General features: G+C 32.0%; 2 protein-coding genes and 1 long non-coding RNA gene across 4 annotated transcripts in view; 2 read left to right on the forward strand and 1 right to left on the reverse strand.

The window, feature by feature from the left end:
* Positions 1–9,058, forward strand: part of LOC143071143 (phosphatidylinositol 3-kinase catalytic subunit type 3-like) — an 84,171-nt gene extending 75,113 nt beyond the window's left edge. For both annotated transcript variants that reach the window (XM_076245278.1, XM_076245279.1), the window contains exons 10-11: positions 8,074–8,199; positions 8,740–9,058. In XM_076245278.1, coding sequence (XP_076101393.1) covers positions 8,074–8,199; positions 8,740–8,754 — 141 coding nt within the window. In that variant the 3' untranslated portion in view covers positions 8,755–9,058. The remainder of the gene's footprint in view (positions 1–8,073; positions 8,200–8,739) is intronic.
* The window catches only part of LOC143071139 (uncharacterized), a 90,977-nt gene that overhangs the window by 23,687 nt on the left and 53,960 nt on the right, over positions 1–13,330 (reverse strand). The gene's annotated exons all lie outside the window — the stretch shown is intronic.
* LOC143071146 (uncharacterized) lies at positions 2,953–5,482 on the forward strand. The gene is made up of 2 exons (XR_012976805.1): positions 2,953–4,332; positions 4,772–5,482. It is a non-coding gene; the product is annotated as an uncharacterized LOC143071146 (long non-coding RNA).

A 13,330-nucleotide genomic window follows, 5' to 3' on the forward strand; every position in this document is an offset into this window, starting at 1 on the left:
GAGACAACAACCCGACCATAGAAAAACATACAACAGCAGAAGGTCACAAACAGGTCTTCAATGCAGCGAAAAATTCCCGCACCCGGAGGCGTCCTTCAACTGGCCCTAAACAATACATCAGTGATAACGATTTAATGTCATGTTTGTCTGTGATGACCCCCCCCCTTTTCGGGATTGCATGAGAATTATAGTTATCTCGTACCCACATGCACTTGTTTCTATCCATAGGAAGGTCGGCTATCCATATAAAACTATTTTGGATAGAAACAAGTGCCTGTGCTCGTACCGCATCAGAAGGACATACATGTATATCAACTGAGCAATAATGTTTGGAACTTAGTTTTAAAAATGATGACAAAGTACCATTATGAAAATATTTTTATTAAGCTGAAATATATATTTATTCTTTACATGTTTATGTCTTGTAAGATATTTTATTTCTTTCCCGTTTTTTAACATTTGCGTCTGTAAGTTGAAATGTTTTAACTTAATCATTTGTGTTAATGGTTAATTTAAATTGATAATGAAAATTGTTAAAATTAAATCAATAAAGGAAATTATTGCCCAGTTACAAACACTACCAGGGGATAATCCATGATGATTTCTTTTTGAGTTATATGTTTCAGCACATGTATATTTGACCCCAACTTTAGCCTGGTAAACGTGTTGTCTCCTTGTGAAATATAAAACATATTAAAAATGACTTTCTGCTAAAGTCTTTTATTTATATAAAGTTAAAACCTTCTTACTTCTAACTAGACAACACTCATGTCAGGTTTAATTATTATATATATGTGGATGAAAAATAAAAGTCCCCAAACATTAACATGACAGCAATTGCTTTTTCAGCCTTTAAGGCTTTGATTATATTTAGTGTTTTTATAAATTTAGAAACACATCAGAGGGAATTCCCCAGTTTTGATAAATGCAAGAGTTCTCTGAATTCCGATAATTCTATTTCTGTCATATAAGAACTGAAGCGGAGTTTTTCCATATTTTACCATTATGAAACTGATATTTGATACTGTACTCTCATAAAGAAATGGAGAACCATTCATTATATCATTTAATAAACGTTCTTGTTCCAAATCGCAAGTCGCAGGTTTGTTTATGTATTAATGCGCATGCGTATAGTTTTCTTGATTTCAAGGGGTATATGAATGAATGGTTGCTCTGGATTCCCCGCTTCATTGATTAATTTGAAACTCATGGGATTCTTTCTATGTCTGTCTGCTATTGAGGATTATTGTTGTTGCATAAATTTAAATCATATGCATCATTTAAATTAAAATAAATGTAGTGTTTACCTATAACACCCCTTCAGCCGAAATTGAGTCTTCCATATTATCGTTTTGAGTTGTCTCCCTTCTGGAAGTATTTTCTGTCAAAATCGAAACACAATACGACTCGTCAAGAAAAATAAACTCGTTAGATGTCGATAAACGTCGTATTATATTAAGAACAATCTCAATTTAAACAGAGGAGTGTGTACGGAAAGGAGTCATGCTCACGGACCCAAAGGAAATTAATATTTAAAGAGTTAGAAATGAGGTTCCTCCTAGAATTAACGGTGATAAGATACGAAGTGAAATACCTTCTCTCACTCTCAGTGACTGCTGTGGAAAGTAAACTTGGAATTGATAGTACAAAAATAAAACACAATAAGTACATTGCTCATACACTTTTATCCGGGATTGGCTATTTTTAAAGTTGAGTGACTATTCAGATTATTACATATTTTTTATAGTTTTGAAAATAATACTATTCAGCTGTACCAGGGCTGCCAAAAATGTGCTTTTTTGCGGCAGTATCCTTGGATCTATTTGTTTCCCTCTTTGATCTTTTCAATTTTGGCCAAATCTCACACATTTGCTTAATGAAAAGTTGGCAGAACTGCTATACATGTGTCATTGAAAACTATGGCAATCGTATCCCTCAGAGCATTCTGCTCTTTGATTAATATAAGCAATTAGAATTATGCAATATCACATGATACACTAAAAGATTCTTATTTTGTAATGATAGTAATATTACCTGTGAATGAACATGCTTGTATAGATTATCGGATTTTCTACACATTAATATCGTAAAATATCAACTGCAATCCTTAATGTGAACATTTATGGCGAGTGAGCTTCACATTGTGTGGAGTGGCGAATATTTTAGGATATATATACGAAGAAAACTCAATTATCTATGTAGCCTTCTATTACTAGTCTTTTCCTCTTTGCTGAGAAACTTTTACCCCTGAGGAAAAAAGCTTGATAACTTCTCCTCACACATTGTAACGTCGCTGATAATGCCTGCTATGGTCTCAAAGCTGTGATATGAATATTACGTGGAGACTGAGAAAGGAGTGGACAATAAAATTGGAAAATATGCCTGAAAGAGAGGCCGATAATACAAAAATGATAGTCAAACCAACATTACCTTGACAAAATAAAAAATAACCTCATGAGAACATCAGTCTTCCTAACACTACATAGAAAACTGAGTTACACAAATCCAATCAAAATTGATGGTGATCTCAGATGCTCTGGAAGGGGAAGCTGATCCTGTTCCAGTTGAGGCATTGTTGTATATGACATATTGTTTTTCATATGGGATAGGTCACCAGAATACTGTTAAAAAACAGAGGAGAAAGACACAATTGCTAGAAACATATAAATTAAAATATAGTTTATTATTTTTAAAATAAATCTAAAAAAAGAAGCAAACATGATTGGAGAGGTTTGAATCAGAAAACTATGAGAACAGATATTATAAACAGTCAACTCTGTTGCAGTAAAACATCAGTGTCATGATGTGTGTTAAAACTTTTTTTTTAATTTTATTTGTATGTTTTTATGGCCCCGCAACGAAATTGTCAGCGCCATATAGTTTTACCCTTGTCCGAAAATCCGAAATTCCGAAATTCCGTCTCCGAAATTCAGCAACAAACCATTATACAGAGTTTTTAAAGGCAGTGCTTTAAGGCCTGACTTTCAAGTCATGAGGTTCATCTTTCCTTACGCAAATCTTTGCTGGGGGTCATTTTGCAAGAAATAGATCCGGAAATGTTTAAATTTCTCCTCTACTTTTTGTGGTATGTATTGGTTTTTGTTCCTTTCATTTACATTGGGAAATAAAGAAACGATCAGTGTGTATTGTTCGTTTTAAAAATCTGTTTATTAATGTGTCTTTTGCATTATAAGCAGTCCATCTGATTACAAACTATCATTATTCGAATTCCGTGTGGAAAGAGGTCCGTTCAATTTCGAGTACTATTTGCGATCTAAAGATATTTTAAAATCATTTCACTCGTTGATATAACATGATATTATAATTAAAAGTCGACTGACCGTGAATTAAATTGCATAATATACAATTTAAAGTATTTCTGTACGTGAAGCCGTATGACGTTATAGTTATTTCGGTCTCAGTTATGTAAAATATGAAATTATCGTTCCTGAATAGGGTTCCACTAATTAAAGACAAGAAGCGTCAAAAAGTGATAAGAAGCGACAATAAAATTAAAATAGCGATAAGAAGCGACAATATAATTAATTTAGCGAGAAGAAGCGTCAAGAAGACTATATAGCGACTATACATAAATAAAAAAAATGTCATTGCAACAACTTATTCCCCATAGATATTAAAAAAAAAACATGCATTATTTTTTATTATAGGGGCGGTTATAAAATATTTTTTATATTACTGTACATTGATAGATAAAAATATGTTTTTATTAAGAAGAAAGGGATTAGTTTTTATTAGATATAAAAAAAAAATATTTTATGCACACGCTAAAAATTGGCCATCAAAACAAAAAAATTTCAATTTCCTTTTAAAGAATTTATTGAATCAAAACCATGCAATATCATTTCCTTTCTAACAGTGAAATTCTTCTTTTTCATAGGGACATATTTGATAGGTGTAGCTTCACCCTATCACATCAAATGAGAATAGCCTCGTGAGAGAATTACGATTCGCTTGTCCCTTGTTAGTTATTGTCGCTTCGTCACTAAATTAAACTTCTTGTCGCTGTTTGTCTCTAAAATTCTTCTTGTCTCTTATTAGTGAGACCAGTCAGTTCCGTCCTTAACTTCCGTTTTTGCACTGCAAAACAATCACACAATTAACGATGCCTAGTCCTTGTTGGTGTGTACCTGAGTGTCATTTAAGAGGAGGACTTGCATTTCTAAATGACTTAATAAGAAGGAAAAGTTGGATCAACGCCATGGCTCAAACGTAGATTGTCATGTGCGATGCAATCGTAGAACCCATATCAATCAGCTGTTGTTTGCAAGGCACATTTTACTGAAAACGACTACGTTCAGGAAACTATTCATGGTAAAACTTTATTTTCTTTAAGAAATATATACTGTTATTTATATAATCGCCATGCAAGTAAACCAAAGTCTGTTTGCAACCGCAATTATCGTTTTAGAATAAAAAGGGGGTGAATTCAAGACGTCATAACTTTTGGGATTACGATTCAATATCATCTGTTTGACATTTTTTGGTTAATACTACAATTGTATGGTTTTTCTACAAGAGATATATTATACTGATAATTATTTTAGCAGTAATTATGTAAATTTCGGTTGTAATGACAAGAATTCATGAGCTATGCCTCGGGCTTTCTTGAAAAATATCAATGACAATGTAAACAGGAACAAAACATTGACATGAATGATGCTCTACACCTATGTTATAGTTATTTAGGTATGTGTGTTGCACAAGTCTTTCACCAGTTTCAAAAAAGCTAATGTTATAAAACTTTTTTCAGGGCACATACCCACTTTATAGAGACTTGTCTACTGCCATGCATTCCCATCCTATTTTCATGCATCATTTGTAAGCAAGAGACTGAATGGTTTACAAAATTAAAAATCAGGACGGTGTCCCGTTAAACCAAAAGAACTAAACTGGATGAATATTGTAGGAGAAATCTAGAGGAAAGTTTTGATTTGTGAAATTGGTTTTCCAGAACAGATGTACATTCATCCTGCAGGAAAGATTTATAACTGTCCACCACCAACTGACGAGCTAATGTTGAGCTTCACAGATGGAATTACTCAAACACCATAAATGCCTATGTTTTCAGCACAGATTTCACAAATCATGACACAGTTGTGCATTTTTATGCCCCACCTACGATAGTAGGGGGGCATTATGTTTTCTGGTCTGTGCGTCCGTTCGTCTGTTCGTCCATTCGTCCGTCCGTCTGTCCCTCTTCAGGTTAAAGTTTTTGGTCAAGGTAGTTTTTGATGAAGTTGAAGTCCAATCGACTTCAAACTTGGTACACATGTTCCCTATGATATGATCTTTTTAATTTTAATGCCAAATTAGAGTTTTTACCCCAATGTCACGGTCCACTAAACATGGAAAATGATAGTGCGAGTGGGGCATTCGTGTACTGGGGACACATTCTTGTTTATACCTGTTAAGAGTCGAAAACTAAATATTATTTTTATATAAATAAACATATATTGTGTCATTTTAGAACTTATATTTTTCCAAAGGATGCATGAATGAAAGTAGTGAAATTCATTTTGCTTTGATATATAGATTTGAATTACAATTGTTCATGTTATTGTAATGCATATAAAAATAAGGAGATGTGGCACAATGTAAATATATGATATTCTGTGAGTTTATCAAACTAAAGGGGATAATAAATGGGTATAAGCAGTTACAGGACTGTACTACTGTACAATCTCCAACAATGAGAAAAACTCATACTGTAAAGAGAATTTCATATTTACAAGTAAGTTTTGTTTTTGCATTGAATAATTTTCTTCTATTGTCTTAAAAGCAAATATGGGAAGTGGTTAAAATGCTAATGAGACAACTTTTATGGCCAGATGTCATTGTTACCTTGATTAAAAACTCCTTTTTAGCTCACCTGACCTGACTCATCACTTGGTTTCGTCGTCCATAAACTTTTACAAAAAATCTTTTTTGAAACTACTGTGCCAAATTTAACCAAACTTAGCCAAAATCATCATCATTGCGGTATCTAATTTAAAAAATGTGTGGTTAGACCCGGTCAACCAACCGAGATGGCCACTATGGCCAAAAATAGAACATACAGGTAAAATGTAGATTTTGGCTTATAACTCTGAAACCAAAGCATTTAGAGCAAATCTGACATAGGGTGAAATTGTCTCTTCAGTGAAGATCTATCTGCCCAGGAATTTTCAGACAAATCTGACAACCCGTTGATGGATTGCTGCCCCCAAATTAGTAATTTGAAGGAAATTTTGCAGAGTTTGGTTATTATCTTAAATATTATTATAGATAGAGATAAACTGTAAACAGCAATAATGTTCTGCAAAGTAAGATCTACAAATAAGTCAATATGACCAAAATTTTAAGTTGACCCCTTAAAGAGTAATTGCCCTTTATAGTCAATTTTTAACAATTTTCATAAATTTTTGTATTTTTTGTTAATTTTTAAAAAATATTTTCAACTGTAAATACTGGGCCATGTTTATTATAGATAGAGATAATTGTAGCACCAAGAATGTTCAGTAAAGAAAGATCTACAAACACATCCCCATCATCAAAAACACAATTTTGTCATTTTATATGTGTCCGTTGTTTAATATGCACATAGATCGTCCAAGGTGAGCGACACAGGCTCTTGAGAGTCTCTAGGTCATTAATACAGGTAGATAACTTTATCATGTTTATACTGAAAAATAATTTTGCTTGGAGGGAGAATTTTAAAAAAGTTACTTGATGTTCTAGCAATACACACAGAACGGAGACTAGTCAATCTTTGTGAATTATTTTTCATAGGATAGGAATAATTGAATATGTGTATATAATCAATAATTAAAAATAGTTTTATTTACATTAAAAAGGAAAAGTTCTTATGTCTTAAAAATGCATTTCATGGCGAGATACAGAAAATATACTGTAAACAGTAGACTATAGATATAGGTGAACTAGGTACAAGAGAACTCTAAATCTTAAATACTACAAACCACCTCTGTTCTATGGAAGATAATGATATAACTGGACCAGAAATACACACAACCTGTAATTAACTGCCTTTACAGCGCTTTCGCGCTTTGATTTTCTAAACGTTTTCAGATATTGGGCTAATTTTTGGTATGTAAGTTAACCATGATGAGTTACAGATCAAGTTTAAGCTTCGTTCCGCTCCACTAATTTTTGCCGAAATAACAGGCTTTGGACTTTGAGAATTTGTTGAAAATCGTTGAAAATCACAGATATACGGAATTTTTATGCCCCACCTACAATAGTAGAGGGGCATTATGTTTTCTGGTCTGTGCCTCCGTTCATGTGTCCGTCCTTCTGTTTGCCCGTGCATCCGTTTGCCCAACTTCAGGTTAAAGTTTTTGGTTAAGGTAGTTTTTGAAGAAGCGGAAGTCCAATCAACTTGAAACTTAGTACACTTGTTGCTTATTATATGATCTTTCTAATTTTACAGCCAAATTAATTTCACGGTCTATTGAACATGGAAAATGAAAGTGCGAGTGGGGCATCCGTGTACTTAAGACAAATTCTTGTTTCTAAATGTCTTCAGATATTGGGCTGAGTTTTTATATGTGAGTTAACCATGATGAGTTACAGATCAAGTTCAAGTTTCATTCCGCTCCACTAATTTTTGCTGAAATTACAGGCTCTGGACTTTGAGAAATTGTTGAAAATCACAGTTATACAGACTTTTTTTCTAAACGCCTTCAGATATTGGGCTGATTTTTGGTATGTGAGTTAACCATGATGAGTTACAGGTCAAGTTTTAGTTTAGTTCTGCTCCACATATATTTGCTGAAATTACGGGCTTTGGAATTTGATAAATTATTGAAAATCACAGTTATACAGATTTTTTTCTATACGTCTCCAGATTTTGAGCTGATGTTTGATATATGAGACTACCATCATGTTTGTGTCCACATGTGTTTATATTGAAATTGCAGATTTTTCAACTTTTTGGGACAGGTCCATTCGTTTCACTTTGACACATCTATTTTCTGGAAAATGTTCCCCTTGTTTTAACTAAAGTTTGTTGCAAGTGATTTAAATCATTGATTACTTTATGTTAATATTTATCAGGTACAAGATAAATTTGTTCTCCATTTGAATGATGAAGAAGCTGTACACTACATGCAGAACTTGATTGAAATCAGTGTAACTGCTATGATGGCTGCTGTGTTTGAAAATCTCCATAAAATGGCCCAGGTAGGTACAATGAAACTGAAGAATAAAGTTTAATAATTATCATAAATAGGAAGTAACAAATTAAAATCATGTCTACACAAATTTATAGTATTTTTTCATGGTAATTTATTTGAATTTAATGCCTAAATTACACATTGTTTATATAACATGTATAAGAAATGTGATATGTAAACAGCATACAAAATAGGCCTGTAAAATGTTGATTTAAAATATTTTTTGTGATCAAATGGAACTTTTAATAGTAAATGTCGGAAGTAAATGTTATACATTTATCGCTAGTCAATATTACTGTATAATAAATCCTACCAAAAACGTAAATAGACAATACTGTATGCCAGGTATCTCCTGTATTCAACTAGAGTTCCTACCTTTGACATCTTGTGCTTGTGGGGTGTGGAATGTGAATATTTGAACTTATTACAAAAATGTCTTAAATGATTAATGCAAATGAATCATGTATTTTATTCATGTAAGACACTGCTAAAACTTCAAATATAAATAATCATAGTTAATTAATTTTATATTTTTTTAATTTTTTAGTATTGGAGGAAATGAAACCATCTGGTTCTATGCAAGAACATTAATAAAGAGAAACACTTCATCAGTTTATAGCAACCAAACACATCATGTTCATGAAGACTTGAATTTTTGTTCTATGATTGATGTGTATAACCATAAAAGACAGTTATACAAACTATTTTTATATCTAATTTTTCATGTGTACTTAATTTGTTTCTTGTTTTGATGTGCAATATTTTAAGATTAAATGCTATTTATTGGATTAAACTATCAAGTCTTTAGTATATTATTGTTATTAATGTCATAGCTTATCAGTCCATAAATAAAATATTTGATATTTTATGTTATTTGTTTTTGTTTTTCTGCTTTGTTTACAAATCAGTCCTTTTGTTCTTTCGTTTGAATTTTTGAACATTTCTCATTTCAGATCAGATATATAAATAGGAAGATGTGATATGATTACCAATGAGACAACTCTTCACAAGAGACCAAATGACACAGAAATTAACAGCTGTAGCTCACTGTATAGCTTTCGACATAGACCCCATAGACAGCTTTAAAAGGCCCTGTAGTCTTAAATGTAAAACAAATCAAATTTAGAAAAACTAACAGCCTAATTAATGTACAAATATATATGAACTAAAACAGCAACACACGACAACCACTGAATTGTAGGCTGACTTGGGACAGACACAAACAAACATAATTTAGTGGGTTTAAACATGTAAGTGGGATCCCAAATGCAACCCTACCCTTAACCTGGGATAGTGGTGTAACAGTACAACATAAGAACAAAGTATAACCAGGTGCTCCGCAGGGCGCAGCTTTATACGACCGCAGAGGTCGAACCCTGAACAGTTGGGGCAAGTATGGACAAAACATTCAAGCGTAATACAGCTCTGAATTTGGATTGTGATCAAATTTTTGACATTACATGGGTTTTTTTTACACAAAACAAATGTCAAGATTTTACAAATCAATTAAAGATTTCTTCTTCAAACTTTTTAAATCGAAAATTAAATAGTTGACACAGCATAGGTTTCTGACACAGAATGAATGTGGTCTAATGAACTTAAAAGTTTTTTTTTGCCTTTGAGCAATTCACTATGCTGTTGAATATTAATCCTCTCAAAAAAATGTTTGAAGAAATTTTCTTTTTATTTATGAAATCTGAAATGAAAAAAATTTAACCCCCCCCCCCTTTTTTCACATCCCTGTTTCCCTTTTTCCAAAACTGATATCAATTCAAATTTCTAATGGAGTTTGCAACAATAACTACTCTTTTAAATACATCATAAAATATTAAAATGTAAAATAAAGTGCTTGTTATCACTGAATGGTAAAGATTGGTTGGTAGTAAAAGTGAATATACATTGTTTATTGTATAAAACAATAAAAAAACTTCATCAGCAACATTTTATATTGGCAAATTTCCAATGAAGTTATTTACATAAAGTTATTGGCAAATAAAAATAGAAAATGACATCATAGTCATGTCTGGCAAATGTCCAACATACATTATCTAAAAACATTTTAGATAAGATAAGGAAAAAAAGCTTCATCAGCAACATTTTATATTGGCAAATTTCCAATGAAGTTATTTACATAAAGTTATTGGCAAATAAAAATAGAAAATGACATCATAGTCATGTCTGGCAAATTTCCAACATATATTATCAACTACTATTCTATACAAAGAAAGATAACTTCAATTGAAAATTAATTGCTAATGCACAATATTGTGCAATTAGATATTTCTTGCTATTGTGCAATACTGTGCAATTGAAAATTTCTTGCTATTGCACAATACTTGATATGGAATCCTGATTTGGACCAACTTGAAAACTGGGCCCATAAACAAAAATCAAAGTACATATTTAGATAAAGCATATCAAATAAGCCCAAGAATTTAATTTTTGTTAAAATCAAACTTAGTTTAATTTTGGACCCTTTGGACCTTAATGTAGACCAATTTGAAAACTGGACCAAAAATTCAGAATCTACATACACAGTTAGATTTGGCATATCAAAGAACCCATTTATTCAATTGTTGATGAAATCAAACAAAGTTTAATTTTGGACCCTTTGGACCTTAATGTAGACCAATTTGAAAACGGGACCAAAAATTAAGAATCTACATACATAGTTAGATTCGGCATATCAAAGAACCCCAATTATTCAATTTTTGATGAAATCACACAAAGTTCAATTTTGGACCCTTTGGTCCCCTTATTCCTAAACTGTTAGGACCAAAACTCCCAAAATCAAACCCAACCTTCCTTTTATGGTCATAAACCTTGTGTTTAAATTTCATAGATTTCTATTTACTTATACTAAAGTTATGGTGCAAAAACCAAAAATAATGCTTATTTGGGCCCCTTTTTGGCCCCTAATTCATAAACTATTGTGACCTCAACTCCAAAAATCAATCCCAACCTTCCTTTTGTGGTCATAAACCTTGCGTTAAAATTTCATTGATTTCTATTTACTTATACTAAAGTTATTGTGCGAAAACCAAGAATAATGCTTATTTGGGCCCTTTTTTGGCCCTTAATTCCTAAACTGATGGAACCAAAACTCTCAAAATCAATCCCAACCTTCCTTTTGTGGTCATAAACCTTGTGTCAAAATTTCATAGATTTCTATTCACTTAAACTAAAGTTATAGTGCGAAAACCAAGAAAATGCTTATTTGGGCCCTTTTTGTACGACCGCAAAATTTGAAAAAATTTTCGTCGTATATTGCTATCACGTTGGCGTCGTCGTCTGCGTCGTTGTCGTCGTCCGAATACTTTTAGTTTTCGCACTCTAACTTTAGTAAAAGTGAATGGAAATCTATGAAATTTTAACACAAGGTTTATGACCACAAAAGGAAGGTTGGTATTGATTTTGGGAGTTTTGGTCCCAACATTTTAGGAATTAGGGGCCAAAAAAGGCCCAAATAAGCATTTTCTTGGTTTTCGCACTATAACTTTAGTTTAAGTAAATAGAAATCTATGAAATTTTGACACAAGGTTTATGACCACAAAAGAACGGTTGGGATTGATTTTGGGAGTTTTGGTTTCAACAGTTTAGGAATAAGGGGCCAAAAAAGGGCCCAAATAAGCATTATTCTTGGTTTTCGCACAATAACTTTAGTTTAAGTAAATAGAAATCAATGAAATTTAAACACAATGTTAATGACTACAAAAGGAAGGTTGGTATTGATTTTGGGAGTTTAGGTCCCAACAGTTTAGGAATTAGGGGCCAAAAAGGGACCCAAATAAGCATTTTTCTTGGTTTTCGCACCATAACGTTAGTATAAGTAAATAGAAATCTATGAAATTTAAACACAAGGTTTATGACCATAAAAGGAAGGTTGGTATTGATTTTGGGAGTTTTGGTCCCAACAGAATAAGGGGCCCAAAGGGTCCAAAATTAAACTTTGTTTGATTTCATCAAAATTGAATAATTGGGGTTCTTTGATATGCCGAATCTAACTGTCATGACTGTGTATGTAGATTCTTAACTTTTGGTCCCGTTTTCAAATTGGTCTACATTAAGGTCCAAAGGGTCCAAAATTAAACTAAGTTTGATTTTGACAAAAAATGAATCAGTTAGGTTCTTTGATATGCTGAATCTAAAAATGTACTTAGATTCTTGATTATTGGCCCAGTTTTCAAGTTGGTCCAAATCGGGGTCCAAAATTAAACTTTGTTTGATTTCATCAAAAATTGAATAAATGGGGTTCTTTGATATACCAAATCTAACTGTGTATGTAGATTCTTCATTTTTGGTCCTGTTTTCAAATTGGTCTACACTAAAGTCCAACGGGTCCAAAATTAAACTTTGTCTGATTTTAACAAAAATTGAAATCTTGGGGTTCTTTGATATGCTGAATCCAAAAATGTACTTAGATTTTTTATTTTGGGCCCAGTTTTCAAGTTGGTCCAAATCAGGATCTAAAATTATTATATTAAGTATTGTGCAATAGCAAGTCTTTTCAATTGCACAGTATTGCGCAATGGCAAGAAATATCTAATTGCACAATATTGTGAAATAGCAATTTTTTTTTAATTAGAGTTATCTTTCTTTGTCCAGAATAGTAAGCAAGAAATATCTAATTGCAAAATATTGTGCAATAGCAAGATTTTTTTTAATTGGAGTTATCTTTCTTTGTCCAGAATCAACTTAAATCTTTGTTATATACAATATACAATGTATATTCACTTTTTACTACCAACTGATAAATTAAAATAATCTTTACCATTCAGTGATAACAAGCAGTTTTTTTTACATCTTAATATTTTATGATGTATTTAAATGAGTAGTTATTGTTGCAAACTCCATTAGAAATTTTAATTGAGATTAGTTTTGGAATAAGGGAAAGGGGGATGTGATTAAAAAAATTGGGTTCAATTTTTCTCATTTGAAATTTCATAAATAAAAAAGAAAATTTCTTTTTTCAAACATTTTTTTGAGAGGATTAATATTCAACAGCATAGTGAATTGCTCTAAGAGAAAACAAAAATTTTAAGTTCATTAGAACACATTCATTCTGTGTCAGAAACCTATGCTGTGTCAACTATTTAATCACAATCCAAATTTAGAGCTGAATCCAGCTTGAATGTTGT

This window comes from Mytilus galloprovincialis, chromosome 4, assembly GCF_965363235.1.
Source record: "Mytilus galloprovincialis chromosome 4, xbMytGall1.hap1.1, whole genome shotgun sequence".
Lineage (NCBI taxonomy): Eukaryota > Metazoa > Mollusca > Bivalvia > Mytilida > Mytilidae > Mytilus > Mytilus galloprovincialis.